At 43.1% G+C, this 18,384-nt stretch overlaps 1 protein-coding gene across 1 annotated transcript in view; it reads left to right on the forward strand.

Moving 5' to 3' along the window:
- The first annotated feature begins 1,850 nt into the window (after positions 1 to 1,850).
- The window catches only part of SLC11A2 (solute carrier family 11 member 2), a 32,101-nt gene continuing 15,567 nt past the window's right edge, over positions 1,851 to 18,384 (forward strand). The window contains exons 1-6 of the mRNA XM_061206216.1: positions 1,851 to 1,930; positions 13,201 to 13,272; positions 14,721 to 14,872; positions 15,792 to 15,917; positions 16,352 to 16,471; positions 17,954 to 18,060. Of these exons, the coding sequence (XP_061062199.1) occupies positions 13,239 to 13,272; positions 14,721 to 14,872; positions 15,792 to 15,917; positions 16,352 to 16,471; positions 17,954 to 18,060 (539 nt within the window). The 5' untranslated portion in view covers positions 1,851 to 1,930; positions 13,201 to 13,238. The remainder of the gene's footprint in view (positions 1,931 to 13,200; positions 13,273 to 14,720; positions 14,873 to 15,791; positions 15,918 to 16,351; positions 16,472 to 17,953; positions 18,061 to 18,384) is intronic.

The following is an 18,384-nucleotide window of genomic DNA, read 5'->3' on the forward strand; positions in this document are numbered from 1 at the left end:
ACATTTTCACCCATACTCTGAGACTGCCTATAATTGCATTGGTGCTGCACGTACCTATGTGGAAAATATCTGTGGCCTGTCAGGCTTGGGGTTAATTGGTTTCAGCTTACGTCTCAGGGGAGCAGAGTCCTAGTGCACCTGCAGCCCTGGTTCAAGTGCCCAAACCAGCTTCCCTCCAAGGGGGGTGGCGTCCTGAAGGAAAGCAATTCCTTTTTCTCCACCCCTTTCAACCACTGGCACACACAGGCCTGCTTCTAGCTCCTGTGAAATGAGACAGAGATGAAATCTTAGAATAAAAGTTTTCAAATGCAATTCATTGTTCATCAGTACCCAGGAGTGGCAGGTATATGATGCTTCCCTTTTCATGGCAGGTCAAAGATGAAATTTGATTATGCTTTGAAGGGTGTGGTTTGCTTCTTGAAATTCCATGCGGTGTCTTTAACAATGTGCTGCCCAGAGCAGCCTAAAGGGCCCTTATCTAACCAAGGGGAGGCACATTTGTCTGCATATATAGAGGCAGGAGACAGGAGCCGGCACTGGGAAAAGTCAAACCCAGCCTGCACAATGAAGAAACAGCTTAAGAAGGAGGCAGCTCCACACACTGAGCTAAGTAAGTAGCCAGCAAGTAAGTATGCAACAGCCCAGGGAAGTTGCCCACCTGAGCAGACCTGGAATGAGAGAAGGATGGCTCCAGCCATTTTATTTTCTAGTTTCAGTAGAAGTTCCCAAAGGAAAGGTTCTGGTCTGGAGGGACTTCATCAAGCCTTTCTGAAACTCCCCATATGTGCTGTAGAGAGATTCTCAGGACTAATTTGTGCATTTTCTTTTCTCTCTAGGAGAAATTCTGTATGGAAACCAGCCTGTACCAGATAACTGATGATGCTCAGCCCAGTTTTTTTGGGTCCTTGAATTTGTTTTTACTTTGTACTTTATTTGGATTTTCCTTTTTGCAGTTTACTCTCCTTTCCTCTTCTCTTGGACTCTTTTACCAACTAATAAAATTTTCTCCTAGCAGTTTTTACGGGAAGAAAGATGTTGGAGGGGTTTATGCTTTTCCTCTCTAGGCCTATGACTTGGTTAGATAAGCTTGGTTACCTTTAATGAAAGCAGTTATGGGGGCGATGGGGGGCGCGGGGAGAGGGGTGTCTAAGAATGTTTCTGGTAGCTCTAAACGACACTGTAGAAAATTAGGGTGGTTAGTCAGACTATTTTCTCCCCTCTAAAGCACCACAAGTCTGGTCATCATCTTCAGAGAAAGACTCTGGGATGTGAGATTGAAACTGCGGATGGAGTGAGTGGGACTACTTTTGGGTAGATGGAGAATAAAGTTTGGGGGACGAAGCGAGGCAGCTGCGTAGGAGAGCGGAAAACAATTCATTACCGAAGCTTGGGAATGGGGCAACTGATGCAGCCGAAATGGCTGCACTAGCTGATGTTTCGCGGTTCCTCCCAGGTGTGGGGTGCTCTTGGTGGGGCAGCAGATACTATGATGTGGCTCTGGGGGCGAGAGGAAATGGTCCTGCCAGGTGGCTATACTTTGTAGGATGGAGCTGTATCTCTCACAGAGCCGCGTCTCAGAAGAAATGATCTTGATTTCCAGGACCTAACATGAGGCCGCGGCGAACTACATCAGGAAACTTACGTACCTGCAGGTTGCCAGCGGGGTGGGAGACTCCAACCCACGCTGTGGGTTGGACCATCGCGAGCACTAGCTCTGCAGGAGACGGCTCCCGCCCGGGCCGCCGTGGCCCCGCCTCCAGCCTGGGCTGGGCAGCCAAGGGGAATACGGAGAATCCAGCCAATAGGAAGGTGCAGCTGCGGTCCTGTCGGCCAATCGCGGGGCGTGTAGGGGGGTAGGCTGGCGTGGCGCTGGCTCCAGGGGTATGGAGCGTCTGGCGCGGGGACAGACTGTCAGGTGGTTGCGGAGACGGTAAGGTGGGGCGCAGGGCAGGTCAGAGGTCACGCGGGCGCCCGGCTTTCCCCGGGCTCCCCGGATGGAGGGCTGGCCTGGGAGCTGGCGCCGGGGCCAGTATGGGGCATGCGGGGCGCCGAGCGGGGCTGCGAGGGGCGGCACGGGCTGTGAGGGCCTGGGCGCGGGGTCCAGATGGAGCCGTATTATTCGAAGGAAGACCGAGAGGAGGGCGCCGGGAGCGGGGGGCGGGAAGGAAACGCCAGAGGTTGCAGCGGCCTCACCCCTTTGCCTCCGCGGCCTAAGAGAAATGGCCGAACCCCCGGCCGGACCAGCCGCGGGGCCGGGAGCCGTGATCGACGGTGCGCTGACCCCGTTTCACGCCGCGGAAGAGGCCGACGGCCACGGGGCAAGGTCCCCGCGGCCGCCTTCTTATCTGCGGAGACCTGGCGCCCCGTCCGCTCCCTGGGCCTCCCTTCGCCCCACTTCAACAAAAGAATTCATTTTACTGCAGCCGATATCCAGGGAGCGCCTTCGTGTGAGGGGCCTGGGCAGGCCGCTGAGTACTTGTGTGTAGATTGGTTTTAGGGCTGTTTGTGCAGCCTCCAGGCTCCAGGTACCTTTGCAGGGGGCATTATTGCACACGGTATGTGAGTGGGGTGGCTGCTCTCCATCTGTTTGGTTTCATGTGTCCCTGCTTTTAAAGCTATGCAAATTTTTTTGATGTTATTACGCCTTTGGGTTCCTTTTCACTTGGTTTCCCCAAATTCCCTTCATATATCAGATTATTTCAAAGAGCATCATTGGGGGAGAAGTTGAGGAACCTGGGTTTGGATTTTCCTGTGTAAAGTGAAGATATTCTCATATCGTCCACTGCTTTCAAAGGAGCGTTATGAAGTTAAGGGAATGTGACATCTCTTTAAAGTGAAAAGCAAAAGCAAAAATTATATGGAAGGGGAGGCAAGAGGAGACGGGTTTCCAGAGGTCATAGTTCTAGTGAATATTGGTGAAACCAGGGGACACTGTGTTTCTACCTTGACTCCAGTGGAATCTGAACCCCGACTAGTTTGCAGCACTTCTTGGCTCTGTAAACCTTTGAGCAAGGTGCTTAGCCTCTTTGTTCTTTTGTTTCCACATATTTAAAATGGGGATTGATAATATCAATCTTAAAGAGTTGGTGGTGAGTATTAAATGTGTTAATACCCTTAAAGTGCTTAGAACAATTCCTGGCATGTAGGAGTTTTATTATTACCTACAAGTGCCTTCTTTCCCCTAAAAGATTCTACACTAAAAGAATTCTGACCTTATTACTTATCCTTGTTCAAAATCCTGTAAGCCTATTGCCAATGAACCCTTAGGCCTGTTTTCTATCCACATCATTCATGATCTGAGGCTATAGTATAATTACATGTGACTAAAGGTTTTCTGCTGGGTGTTTATTTTATCATTAAATAAGGTTGGAAACTTCCTCTGTACAGTACTGGGTCTGTCCGTGATAGCTGTGTTGGGTAAATGAAAACTTCTTTGACTGTTTAGTTTTTCATTGGATGATATTTCATTTACAGTCTTGGCCTAGACACAGTTTTTTTTGGACCCAATACCAAAAAGGCCATGATTGCAGCATTCTTGGTTTCTCATGTTTCCGGGATGGCTGGGACTTGGGCGGGGAATTTCTGGACAGCCTGGCAGCACTTCTGTTAGTGAATGGGGAAGCTTGACACAAATCTAATCTTACTCTACTGTTAGGAAATCAGTGGTGATCCCTTGGAATACTCCACAGAGCTCCTAAGCAGCTTTGGTTCAGTTTTGACTCAGTGAAGTAAAGGTTAGAGGTTAGAGAGTCATATCTATTGATACAAAGGAGCATCTTTTCTATTTGACTTTTAGTGCTAAGAGCTTGGGTGGGTGCTGTGGAATCAAAGACATCTTTATTCCCCGTTTCCTTACTGTGTATGTCTGCTGCCGTACTTGTGCCCTTTCTGTGAGCTTAAAAGTCCCTCTCAGATTCTCTTGGTATTGTCTGGAAGGCTTTAATGGAAGACTTTTTTGTCTTCCAGTTCTCCCTTTCCAGGAAAGCTGCTGTTTATATAGGTAGCACTACTGGGAACTAATCACAAAATGAGAAACTTTGAGTTTACTAAAGAGAACATCGCTTACTGCACAGTCTCCTGGCCCAGCTTGACTGAAGTACACATAGCGTAAGTTTAGTTATTTAGCTTTGGAGTAAGACAGTTTAGTACTTGTATAGGGTTGAAAGTTGGATGTTGGCTTGGTGAGAGTGGAGGACAGTGTCTTTGTGAAACCTCTGTGCTTTAATAAGGACAGGGAGTGACACCTTTAAAGAGTTGAGTGTTTGAGGCAGAGAGGGAAGCCTTTTGCCTTAATATTGTCATCTTTATCATGTGAGTCTCTCTGGTTTTAATAAAATATTTTGGAAAAGAAGGCAGGAAGCATTTGACTGTACCGAATATAAGGAGTTAGAAGTCCTAGATCCTTGTTGTCTCACCCATCCGATGCCATTTATTCTTTTGATAATTTAACAGACATGTATTTAACAATTAACATTTATTGGCCCCTGGAGACACAAAGACAAGCCCTCCAGGTATCATCAGGAATACGGATATAACAAAACAACAAATATGTATTATGAACTATAATAACATCAGAATGGAATATAAAGCAGTTGGCCAGGGATGATAAAAATATATTGTCTAATTCCTCTTCCACTTTTTAAAAAATTAATTAATTTATTTATGGCTACGTTGGGTCTTCGTTGCTACGCGCGGGCTTTCTCTAGTTGTGGTGAGCGGGGGCTACTCTTCGTTGTGGTGCGCAGGCTTGTCATTGCGGTGGCTTCTCTTGTTGCAGAGCATGGGCTCTAGGTGCGCGGGCTTTAGTAGTTGTGGCACGTGGGCTCAGTAGTTGTGTCTCGCGGGCTCTAGAGCTCAGGCTCAGTAGTGGTGGTGCACGGGCTTAGGTGCTCCAAGGCATGTGGGATCTTCCCAGACCAGGGCTTGAACCCGTGTCTCCTGCATTGGCAGGCAGATTTTTAACCACTGCGCCACCAGGGAAGTCTTCCACTTTTAATTTAAGGTCCGAGTAACTTACATATTTTAGTGTAAGGACCAGTTCCCAGTAAAGACTTAAATTAGGAAATTAGGGTTCTCAGGCTTGTCTTTGTTCTTATTGCTAGTAGGTGATCTTGTGTGGGTTTTTTTTGTTTTGGTCCCATTTATCACTAACAATCAAGTGTCTATTAAAATTCCTAGGTAGGGCTTCCCTGGTGGCGCAGTGGTTGAGAATCTGCCTGCCAATGCAGGGGACACGGGTTCGAGCCCTGGTCTGGGAAGATCCCACATGCCGCGGAGCAACTGGGCCCGTGAGCCACAATTACTGAGCCTGCGCGTCTGGAGCCTGTGCTCCACAACAAGAGAGGCCGCGACAATGAGAAGCCCGCGCACCGCGATGAAGAGTAGTCCCCGCTCGCCACAACTAGAGAAAGCCTTCGCACAGAAACGAAGACCCAACACAGCCAAAAATAAATAAATAAACAAAGTAAACAATGCGTTTTAAAAAAAAAAAAACATTTAAAATTCCTAGGTAATGAAAGGAGGCTACAAGTTAACTATTGAAATTGTAGAGGGTTCCAAAGAGCAGAAGGAGACATGTATGAGGCTGGAGAATCTTATATGTATTGTCTGTCTTTACAGACAGTTTTTCTTTGCTTTAAGCAAAGAAACATTGAGGAAGATATGTACTTAAAATTGTTAAGGTCAGTCTGCATTGGGCGGCCAGTATCTGTCATTGGAATAAATAAGTTGAATGTAATCTAATGATAATCTTCACATTTGCCAGAACAGCTACTTAAGCAAGTATAAGGGCAAAACACTTTTCTTCTGAGGCAAGAAGTGGGTATAGACTGATTTAATAGACTTTCTTACTTCATTGTAAAGATGTCTTTGAAATTTTCACAGAGCTTGGAGTTGTGTTCCAGGGTAGATGTGTCAGGCCAGGAGGCCAGGTTGGGCCGCCAAAGGGAAATGCAGTGCTGTAAACTTCGGGTTGGGAGGAAATCGGGGGAAGCCTCACACTGTGAGAGTTGAGAGGAACAAAGACCAAGCTATAGTTTCTGGAAGTAAGATATTAGTGACCCTGACGTGTGAGCAGTCAAGGAGATTTGAAGCTGGCTAAGCCTCAGAGCTCTGAGCAGAGAAAGTGAAGAGCTCTATTTAACGGGTATTAATTGGGCCCTTCTAATTCTGAAGTCTCTGGTTGATGGGTGATATTTTTGTCTAAAAGTTCAGTACTTCTTGACAGCCTGGCCACGTTTCTCCCCACTGTTATCGTCTTTGACACCCAGGCAGCCGGTTTTATTATCAACTATACTCTTCCTCCCCTTATCTTACCCCCTCTCTCCTCTTCTTGCTGCTTAAGATTTTCTCTTTCTCTTCTTTCTTTATCGTTAGATGTTCTCCATGTCAGGTTTTCCTTTCAACCATCAAACAGATTTTCAAAAGTCTAACTCAGGTAGAAGTAGCAAACTTGATGCTGAGCTGAAATTGTAGTTCTCTGGTAGACTAAGGGAGATGTCTCCAATTTTGAGATTATTACTGTGGAATACAAAGTCAGTAACATGAACAGTCTGTCTCAGTGGCCATTGTGCCAGACAGAGAGAGAGAGGGGATCTGATGCGTGTTAAGCACATTGTACAATAGCAGCACTGTTTGTACTTTATAAACTGGGTGTGCTTGTGTGACTTTCAGCTTAACCGAAATATTACTCACTTAGGTAAGAGGATTAGAGTTTCCAGGCCTTTTTCTTAAACTAACACCAGAGGGGCTTTTTGCTTTGTTCTTATGTCAGGAAGTAGATGTAATCTGTCTCCAACCTTTTTTTCATTTTGTCATTTTATATCAAATTCATTTTAATGAGAGAAAAATAGGATTATTTTTTATCCAAATTGAAAAAATAATTCCAAACTTCACATCCTCAATTATAATTTAGAAATTCACATGGCTTTTCTAAGCTGTTTCTCTCCCATCATCCCCAGTGGGGGCAAATTGAGTTTTGGAATTAATTAGATGTATATCCTGATGGAAAGACTCGGAAATTGGTGCTTCTTTATTGACCTGGAATGGAAAAACAGAGGAAGTAATAATTTCTCATTTAAAAAAATGGCTAGTAATATTCCTTATTAAAATACGTAGGGTTCAGACAGCAGTTAGATCTGTTTGAACCACTGAATATTTCAGTTTTGTTGACTCCCAGTCATCAGGGGCAGGAGTTCACCTTCATGAAGAACATCTTGCACAGTATAGATGTTAGATTAACAGTCATGATTTAGTAGGAATATCAAGTGCTTTAGCCTTAAAAGTAGACCTTTAGAGAAAAGGGAATTTTAGAAGAATCTGGAAATCTTTACATTTTCTTCAAAACAAATGGAATTCTTTTTTATCACAACTCCTTTTTATTCTCTAATGAACAACTTGGGTGTCACTTTTTAAAGCCTGTACATCTGGCAGTTTCCACTTTGTCACCAGCATGTTGCTGGCACTGAACGTTGGCTGAGGAAACATCAAGAGGCAGAAGAGATGGCTTTGGCAGTCAACTTGAAACATTCCTGTTCCCATTTATCTAATCAATTGATTCCATGCACACTTTTCTAGTTGCCTTTATGAAACTTCTTTTCCTACTTAATGTTGTCTCTGATTTTATTTATACAAGGTGGGGGGAGGAAAAAAGGGGAGAGGAATTAGAGGACTGTTCAAAGACATTCCTCTCCAAAACTTAAAATTAATTTTAGGGAGACCTTTGCAACAGTGAACACAGCTCTAAAATCAGTGAAATGGTTTGGGGTGCCTTTGCTCTCTATAGGAGAATTTTATAAGAAAAAAATTAATTTAAATTCAAACTTCTTTTTAACCATAGGGGGAAAATGTTTAAGTTGAAGTTATATATGTACTTTTTTTTTTTTAATTTTATTTATTTATTTATTTATTTATGGCTGTGTTGGGTCTTCGTTTCTGTGCGAGGGCTTTCTCTAGTTGCGGCAAGTGGGGGCCACTCTTCATCGCGGTACGCAGGCCTCTCACTATCGCGGCCTCTCATTGCGGAGCACAGGCTCCAGACACGCAGGCTCAGCAATTGTGGCTCACGGGCCTAGTTGCTCTGCGGCATGTGGGATCTTCCCAGACCAGGGCTCGAACCCGTGTCCCCTGCATTGGCAGGCAGATTCTCAACCACTGCGCCACCAGGGAAGCCCTATATGTACTTTAATACTCAGTATTTCATACTTTCTTGGTGGCAATTTTAAAAACTGATTTGGGCTATCCAGATTGTTCTTCCAGAGTTCTTGTAAATGCTAAGAGAACACATGGAATTATTATTAATTAAATGTTCGGAATTTATTATAGCTAGTATGTGTTTGGGGGGGTATAATTTTTTATTTTAATATAATTTCAAACTTACAGACGAGTTGCAAGAATATTACTAGGGAATAAATGCTTTCAGGATAAGGTGATATGATAGTAGTAAGCAGCAGGTGCCTTGGGGGAACATGAAAGAGGGCCATTTAACCCAAATTAGGGAGTCAGGAAACACTTTCCTGAGGAGAATTTTTCTGATTCCTTGCATTCAGGTGAAACTTCCAAATCACAATTTCAGAGCTTGGTTGTTTGCGCACTAAGTCAAAGTACTAGTAAGTTAAGCTTGAGGCCATATATGCCTGCTAGCCAGAGGGCTTCAGATCTCTGATTGTCCATTGTGAAGCTTTATCAGAGAGAACTGATACGTCCCTTAAGTGTTCATTGAGAAACTGAATGTCCCTGAGGTGTTCATTGAGAAACCGAGTAAACCTATGTGACCTTTACGTTTTAAAAAAATAAACAATACAGGTACATGGTAAAAAAAAATTTTTAAGTGCAAAACCGTATACAGTGTATATTCAGTGAGAGGTCTTCCTTTTGCCTGACCTCTTTTGTGCTCCCCCACTGCTTCCTCTTAGGGACGGCAATACCAGTTTTTGGCATGTCCTTTGGATATCGTCTGTACATGTATGTGTGTATTCTCTCTCTCTCTCTCTCTCTCTCTTTTTTTTTGCTACGTAAATGATAGCATGCTGTTCTATAAACTGGGTTTTTAACTTCACAGTATATCTGGAGATTGTTTCCTATTAATCCATAGAGATCTGCCTTATTTATGGTATTCCATCCTATAAATGTACTAGGTTGTTTCAGTCTTTTTACACTACAAACAGTGCTGTGGGAAATATTCTTGCACATACTTCCTATGGGACTGTTTCTTTAGTATGCATTCTTAGAAATGGAATTGCTGCGTCAAAGGATATGTAGGCTTTTGACATTTAGACAAAATGTAATTAGCATTCTTATCTTGGAAAAGTCTTACAACTTTTGATAAGGAATCGGATAAAATAGTTATTACATTGAACCATGAGTGCCATTTTTTTCCTGCTGTCGATTGCTGTTGAGAGGAGGAAACTTACTGGCTGTAAGAAAAGGTGACACTTAGTGGTTGGGGGTGAGCTAGAATATCAAAGCAGTGTTAATCATAGTTATCAGAGTACTGCTGGGTTGATTCTTGTTGCTTGTATCTCCACTTGATCTTTTTTTTTTTAATTTTCTTTTTCTTTTTCTTTATTTATTTTTGGCTGCATTGGGTCTTTGTTGCTGCGTGCGGGCTTTCTCTAGTTGCGGCGAGCGGGGGCTACTCTTCGTTGCTGTGCGCGGGCTTCTCATTGTGGTGTCTCTTCCTGTTGCGGAGCATGGGCTCTAGGCGCGTGGCCTTCAGTAGTTGTGACACTCAAGCTCAGTAGTTGTGTCTCGCGGGCTCTAGAGCTCAGGCTCAGTAGTGGTGGTGCACAGGCTTAGGTGCTCCGAGGCATGTGGGATCTTCCCGGACCAGAGCTCGAACCCGTGTCCCCTGCACTGGCAGGTGGATTCTTAACCACTGCGCCACCGGGGCAGCCCGATCTTTTTCTTAACGTAATTAAATGACTGAAATGACCTGGTGGTGTGGTCCTAGAGAGCAAAACTGTCTTACTGTTAACTTACTGCTTCCATAGGGTTGTTAAATTTTCATGGAGACTTAAATACTATGCAGCACACCAAGCATACTGACCCTCTATTCCCTGCCCTAGTTGTGTTCTCTAGACACTATAAACAGTGGAGTTTATCGTTTGTTGACTCAATGTTTTGATGAGAAAGTTGGAATCTAGGGAATTCCCTGGCGGCCCAGTGGTTAGGACTAGGTGCTTTCAGTGCCGGGGCCCTGGTTTGATCACTGGTCAGGGAACTAAGATCCGGCAAGCCGAGAGGTGCTGCCAAAAAAAAAAAATGTTGGAATCTAGAATCATTTTCTCTCTTGGAATAATATATTTCTGAGATTTCACAGAGAAGACCAGACTTCTTGTATTTTATCGGCTCTGTAAGTAATTATGGGAGTAATCACTTAAAATACTAATAGTAATTATTAAAAATTTTATCTTGAGATATTTCTGTTTAAAATTATTTAACACCTTTTCACATTTCAGACTTGGGGAAAAACACTACTATCTCAATTGTTTGTTTTTTTTTTTCAAAATATATTTATTTATTTATTTATTTATTTTTGGCTGTGTTGGGTCTTCATTGCTGCACGCGGGCGTTCTCTAGTTGTGGCGAGCAGGGGCTACACTTCGTTGCGGTGCGCAGGCTTCTCATTGCGGTGGCTTCTCTTGTTGTGGAGCACGGGCTCTAGGCGCGCGGGCTTCAGTAGTTGTGGCATGTGGGCTCAGTAGTTGTGGCACATGGGCTTAGTTGCTCTGCGGCACGTGGGATCTTCCCAGACGAGGGCTCGAACCCGTGTCCCCTGCATTGGCAGGCGGATTCTTAACCACTGTGCCACCAGGGAAGTCCTGCTTTTTAAATATAAGTTTTAAAGGCCTGTTTTGGATAGGAATCTTACTAACATGTGTTAAACACTTCTGTGCCTTCTGAAACAGGATATCAGTCATCACTACAAAAGTAATCTAATTGAATCGGTTCTTTGTGAGTAGGGCTGCAATTAGAAACTTGAGTTATTCTTTTTTTTTTTTGAGTTATTCTTAATAATAATATAATGTTAATATTCTTATAAACAAATAACCACTGTTAATGCTTTTTTGCACTTCTTCCTATTTTAATTAATTAATTAATTAATCTATTTATTGGCTGCAATGTGCAGCTTATAGGATCTCAGTTCCCCAACCAGGGGTTGAACCCGGGCCACAGCAGTGAAAGCCTAGAATCCTAACCACTAGGCCACCAGAGAACTCCCAATAATAATATTCTTTTTTTTGGCGGGGGGGTGGGGTGGTGGTGCTCTGTGTGGCTTGTGGGATCTTAGTTCCCTGACCAGGGATCGAATCTGAACCCTTGGCAGTGAAAGCACGGAGTCCTAACCACTGGACCACCAGGGAATTCCCAATAATATATATATTTTTAAAAATATTTATTTATTTATTTGGCTACGCCGGGTCTTAGTTGCAGCACGCGGGGTCTTCGTTGCAGCATGTGGGGTCTTCTAGTTGTGGCATGCGAGATCTAGTTCCCTGACCAGGGATCGAACCCAGGCCCCCTGCGTTGGGAGCGTGGAGTCTTAACCATTGGACCACCAGGGAAGTCCTCCCAGTAATATTCTTCATAATAATATTCTCAGAGCTGATTGAAATATAAGGAAGTTGCCTCATATCAAATAGCCCAAGACTTTCCCTGTAAGAGCCATAGTCCCAGATCTGATTTGTGGTTTCTAGTTTATTGTGTGTTATCCTGGCTTCTTAGAATTATATGTAAAATAAAAGTAAAAAGGCTCTGAGTGGGGCCTAGGAGCTGTGCTGTGATTGGTATCCAAGTGGCACTGCTACTGAGTGGTCGGATGTGTAAATCCCATTTAGGTGAGGTGCTATTGTAACTGGCTGAAAGAGGGGTTGGATTTAGTCAGTAGTTTTGGGATCTGTTGGCGAAACCATCTGGTGGCTCAAACTCTGATAGGAAGGACGTTACTATTGTTCATTATAACAAGATACTTGATACTGGTGACTATAGACATGAAAGATTTTGTTTTCCAAATTAGCAAGTGGTGGTATGTTTTACGTTCCAGACGATAGATGAAACTTAAAACCCCCTTCAGGTCTTAATTCTGTAATTTTGCAAAATATGTACAGAATATGTCGATAGACTATCAAAGTAGAGCACTGTTCAAATAGGGGCAATAAAGTTACAATAGTGGAAAAAGACTATTTAAGTAGTAAAAGATAGCTAAGGGGAGGCTTCATCACTTTTTCAGTAGGATAGTTGTTATTGGGATTTAAGGGGAGGCAGTTAACAATTAATACTACTTACCTTTCCCTTTCTAAATTTGGAATCAACTGAGAAATAGATTCCTTAATCAGTAGATCAAAATTTTACAAAATCAGCCTTATTGGTGGGGTTGACTGGAGAATATGCCATAGATCTGTGGCCCAATGGGCTTACTAATATTCCCCTGCCCCCCAGTTAAACTTAACCCAATAGGATGCTGGACATCTGGGATACCCCCTTACCCCCGGCCCCCCCTCAAGCTGCTTATTGCTGAGGGAGAGAAGTGCAGGCATGCTGCCTTGTCCTCCTGGTGCCTCAGCTCTCCTTGAGAGCCCAGGAGGGGAGGGCCGTGGTCATTAGTTTCTTCTCCCAGTTGCTGAAGTGTTGGGGAATGAGACCTGAAACCTTACAGCTGAAGTCAGGGAAATGTGAGGCTGGGAAATAGTGACCCTCTACTTCTACTACCAGTGTGCTGGTGAGGTGCTTCCCCTTCCCCCTTTCCAGAAAATTGAAACATGAGCTTAAATTGTTAGTTAGATCAAAGAGAGTTATAGATCTGTGTCCTTAAAAACTCATCAAAATGGGGTGGGGGGAGTCAGTCTTTTAAATATTTGGGTTAATCTGGAGGCAAAGGCAGAGACTGGGTAATTGCCTAGCAGCCTCTCTGTGGATGCTTATTAAAAACTATTTGCCCACTTCCCTGAAATACCTTTTGCTTCAGTTTGGTTTTGAAGTTTTGCCAGCAAAAACATGATTAAGACTTTTACATTTTTTATTAAATATCTCTTAATCATATTCTGAAAACTAATTATTTTCAAGGTTATCTAATTCAGTAGATCAATTATTCTTTTCACATAGTAAGGGTTCAGTCATACAGAGTAACAGAATGCTGGGTCTGAACTTGTTAGTTTTAGTTTGTTCTTGCTAATTCCTCTCCCTCTCTTTTCTCCTTTCCAGAATCTTATTCTAAGAACTCAGACACTCAGGTATCCACCATGGTGTTGGGTCCTGAACAGAAGACACCAGATGGTAATTTACAGCTCTGTGTTATTGTCTAATTTTTATTTGGAATTAGGCTTAAGCCAGTAACAGAAATTTACCATATTGTCCTTCTTGTCTTCTGTTCCAACAAAAATTGTCCCCATCTCCTCTCCCCCAGCCAACAATATCATCATGGAGACCTGCTCCATTCAGAGGTCACCACCTGGTAACTTAGGCTGTAAATGAAAATGGATTTATAACCACAGAGACTTGCCTCATATCTTATTTCCAGTTCTGAGATGAGCTAAGATTAGCTACTAGTTTGGTTTCTATAGCTATAATGCTTGTAAAGACAGTATTATTTGCAGACCTGGCATAAAAACCTCTAGAGTGCTTTGTCTGCTCACAGCACTTCAGATATGCATGGAACAGTAAAATACTGAGCCAGCACCTAATAGTGTATTTAATGAGACTTCTTAAGTGCTTTGACTAATCCTTCCTGATTTTAAATTTCTCCCTTAGAATTTCCATTCCTTTTCTGTACATTTCCTCCTCAGTTCAGTGCCACTTAAGGTGAAGTGGGTCAGTTCCCTATAGAAAGAAAGCTTTTGTTTTTCTGATTGGATGTTGCAAAGGTTTCTTGGAAACCCTGAGATTAGAGCTTTGTGGTTAAAAATAGCCATTTGAAGGCTACAGCAAACTGGGCTTTGTATTAGCCCTTTTCTCCCAGACGCTCCCCCTCCCTGCATTTAAAATTAACTGCAAAATGTAGGATTTAGGGAAACACTGATGATTAATCTGAGATGAGCCCTCTATCAGGAGGGTGACACCTCCCCCTCCCAAGCTCTTCACTGCAGGCCTTAGTCAGGAGGGTTCCTGTTTGGTGGTTTCCCTGCAGCTTCAGATTTTAGCCTGAAATGTGGCAGGAGTTTGCCTGATGGAGGTATAATGTCCAAGGATGATTCTTTGAGTAAGTCCTACCAAATAATGGGGGGCAGGGAGGAGGAGAGAGGGGAGGGTCCCACTAGACTGACCTATTTCCTTCTAAAAGTTAGGATTTTAGGTTACCAGTGGGACTAGTCTGGGGATGTTATTCAATACCTTGAGCCCTAGACATCACTGTTTTTAGAAGAAAATGAAATGGTTCTAAAAATTGGCAAGTGGGAATAGAAGTGTGAAAGTAGGGGGAAACCATTGTGAGGTTCATGCTGAAAACTGATGTAGAGCTGAGTGACCGGGGAACAGGGGTGAGAGGGAGCTTTTTTATCATAAGCATTTTTGTACTTCTCAAATTTTCAGCCATGTGAACATATTGCCTATTCAAAAATTAATTTATTAAAAATATAAATAAAAATAAAGTACCGGAAGTTGAGATAGAGTCAGGTTGATCTTGTGCATTTAGGTATTAAAAAGGTTTACCATCAGCATTTCTAAGGATGAGCTGTTAGTGTATTTTGTTCACTTTAATTCATTTCTTCTCAAACCTGTTAATTCAGAAGATGCTTCTGGAGACCACGGGGACCCTGCCAGTCTTGGGGCCATCAACCCTGCCTACAGTGACTCCTCTCTTCCACAGTCCCCTGGGGGGCACTCAGAGGAGCCCTTCACCACCTACTTTGATGAGAAGATTGCCATTCCTGAGGAGGAGGTTAGTGACAGGTCCTTGGAGGAAAACATTATTATCTAGGGACAAGCTATGAGTGGTAAGTCTGCTGGACAACTCCAGACCAACAACTTCAGGTCTAATTCTGGCACGCAATCTCTGAAGACTGAATTTTTTAAAATTTTTATAAATTTATTTATTTAATTTTTGGCTGCGTTGGGTCTTTGTTGCTGCACACGGGTTTTCTCTAGTTGCGGCGAGTGGGGGCTACTCTTCGTTGCGGTGTGCAGGCTTCTCATTGCCGTGGCCTCTCCAGTTGCAGAGCATGGGCTCTAGGCACGCGGGCTTCAGTAGTTGTGGCATGAGGGCTCAGTAGTTGTGGCTTGCAGGCTCTAGAGCGCAAGCTTACTAGTTGTGGCGCACGGGCTTAGTTGCTCCGCGGCATGTGGGATCTTCCCGGACCAGGGCTCGAACCTGTGTCCCCTGCATTGGCAGGCGGATTCCCAACCACTGCGCCACCAGGGAAGCCCTGAATTTTTGTAATCAGAGTAAACAGAAACTGATAAGGAAACTGAGGGCCTTGAAAAACCCGTTGCCAAGTTGAACTAGTGAGCATTTTTTCATCAAGAAAGTATGAATTCCATGTTCCCTTTTTTACAGTGCCTTTTGTCCTATTTGGGTAGTGGTTGTGCACAGAGGTACTGATATTATTGCTTGGGTTTTAGAGTGAAAGGCTGTTGGAAAGAGCAGGTAAGAGAAGGCCTGTTATTTGGACAGAGAGGTGGCCAGCTTATTGGTGAGAAGTGGATAAGATGGACGTGAAACTTGGGCACACCCAGTATCCAACTTCCTAATGTTCTTAGGAAGCTAATATTGCTGCTTTATATGTGACAAAATAATAGATAAATTAGATCAGCAGTTTGGAGGTGATAATCATTTTGATCTGTTTTCCTCTCTTGTACAGTACTCTTGTTTTAGCTTTCGTAAACTCTGGGCTTTCACGGGTCCAGGATTTCTTATGAGCATTGCCTACCTGGATCCAGGAAACATTGAATCTGATTTGCAGTCTGGAGCAGTGGCTGGATTTAAGGTGAACATCGAGTCCTACCCCTTTCCCTTTTAAACACACGTAGCACACGACATCCTTTTCCTCTACTCTTTCTGTTGGATATGAACCTCAGTGGCTACATGCTGATACTTCATTGGCTGTGACACTTAAGTGAAAAGTACTTTTCCATCTGTTTTTAAATTTTATTTTATCAACATAGATGGTTTTTTATTTTATTTTACCCACATAGTTTCCTTGAACAAAGGAGAAACTGCAGATGGGAGAAACTAAGGCTCAGAAAGGTGCAAGGTGACCTAGCAGGTTCTGTGCAGAACGTGATGCAGAACTCAGGTCATTTGATTCCTGACCGGGGCTCTTTCCTGAACGTAGTGTTTCCCATTCACAGTGCCAAACAACCAAACAAAAAAATCCCAGTTATCTAATGAGTGTAATGGTGGGATTTTGTTCTTCTCTAGTTGCTCTGGGTTCTTCTGATGGCCACCATCGTGGGGCTCCTGCTCCAGCGCCTTGCAGCTAGACTGGGAGTGGTCACTGGGCTGCATCTTGCTGAAGTGTGTCACCGTCAGTATCCCAGGGTGAGCAGTGTTTGTCTGTTACTTATATCATAGGTGACTCTGTGTCTGGCAACCTGTGCTGGCCCCCTTGTATACTGAAATAGTGGAGGATGTAGGGATCCGTGGCCCTGAGGACTGGGAATCCCAAGGGAAATTCTATAGCTCCTCTTGTGGCTGACCCATGTTTCTGTGCTCCTTCAAAGTCTAACATGAGATTCACATTTCCCAGAAAGTTTCCTTAGAAAAATTCTGTTTGAGTAAACATTTACCTTTCACTCTGCCTTTTGGCATCTAGCAGTGCCCAGTTCACAAAGGGGCAGGGGTATTCTGTCTAAGCACTTTCATTCATACATCCATAGTATGAATACTATTCATACATCCATCACTTTGCATTATGCATATTTTCTTTTTTGTTTGTCTTTGCCATAAATTTGAAGAAAGTGAGTTCTTTCCTTTTACTGCAAATTATATTAGGCAGGATCTTTGGATTTGTTAATAATGATTTTTCAGTTTACCTTGACCCTGGAGCTTACACTGTCCTCTTTAGTTTCCTTCTGGATATTTTGGGCCTTTCTTGCTGCTACCTAAGGCAGGAATGGATGGACCCAATGTCTGGAAGACAGCTTTAAACTGGCCTGATCTTTAGATAAGTACTAATCTACCTGCAGTTTGTCCTAAATGTTTAATCTCCTTTCCTGGCGGTGAGAAAGTATCCTTACCTGTTTTTTTTTTTTTTTTTTTCTTTCTTATATGCTTCTCAAAACAAAAAACAAAAAAAACCCTTGATAATTTATAATTTCTTTTAACTTTTCTTTCTTCTTGTATCTTAGCAGTTGTTTTTTGTGACATATTTTTTGGGTAGTAAGTACCTGGAGGTGTTTTTTTTTTTTTTCCTGGCCTCATTGAGCCAGCACTACTTAATTGCTTTCTGCTGGATTATTTGACCAGATTAGTTCCCAGATTTTGTTATAGGACACCCAATTCCAACCACTTTGCCCCGAGTCCCTTTGCATATTTGTCTTTTTTACTTGCTTGTGCATTGCTACATTAAGGATGACTCCAACCTTTTCATGCTTGTTTTGTCTCTTCAGCTATGGTCAGGATAGATATTTTTTTCTGCAGCATTTCTATTCTCTCCTGAACAATATTTTGACCATCTTAGCATCCTCATTTTCCCCTAAGACTTTTAGGATTGTTTTCAGGCAAAAAATTAAGTGGAAATAATGGATGGAAATTCCGTTCTTCTGTCAAGTGGAAAGGGAGGAGAAAAAAATTGGAGTCAGCCGCTGCCCTGACCTTGACTAACAGGCTCTGCCACATAGAAGCAGCCTGGTCTTCTCCAGCAAGGGGCCAAGTGGAGCTGAGTTCTGGTACTTTATCTCTAGACCGAAAGCTTTTAAAGGACTGTTTATGGATCAGTGCCAAAATGTGAATTCCAAACTATGGGGGAAGTTCTTAGAAATGATTAATTAGAACCATATCTTTCTGCTGTTTGGTGTTTAGGTTCCACGAATTATCCTGTGGCTGATGGTGGAGTTGGCTATCGTTGGCTCAGATATGCAAGAAGTTATTGGCTCCGCTATTGCCATCAATCTCCTCTCTGTAGGAAGGTGAGGGGTTTTTCTCTAGAAAGTAATCAGTGTTTTGCTAGATTTCCAAGCAAGTGTAAAAACAAAAACCCAACTCATTTTCAATTTTCAAGATTCAACTCAGGTATCAATACTTTTTCTGTGGAAACTTTCTGTAACCACCTTCTTCTCTCTTGGCAAATGTAGGTTCTGTATCTTCCATGTTCTTATGTTGGGTCATGAGACCCAACACACCCTTTATTATCCAGGGTGTGGCAGTGTGTATTACAATTAATTTGTATGTCAGTTTATCGCAGTAGACAAGTGAGCTCCTTGAGAGATAAGACCCATACTTTTCAGCTTTGT

Source organism: Eubalaena glacialis, chromosome 11, assembly GCF_028564815.1.
Source record: "Eubalaena glacialis isolate mEubGla1 chromosome 11, mEubGla1.1.hap2.+ XY, whole genome shotgun sequence".
Lineage (NCBI taxonomy): Eukaryota > Metazoa > Chordata > Mammalia > Artiodactyla > Balaenidae > Eubalaena > Eubalaena glacialis.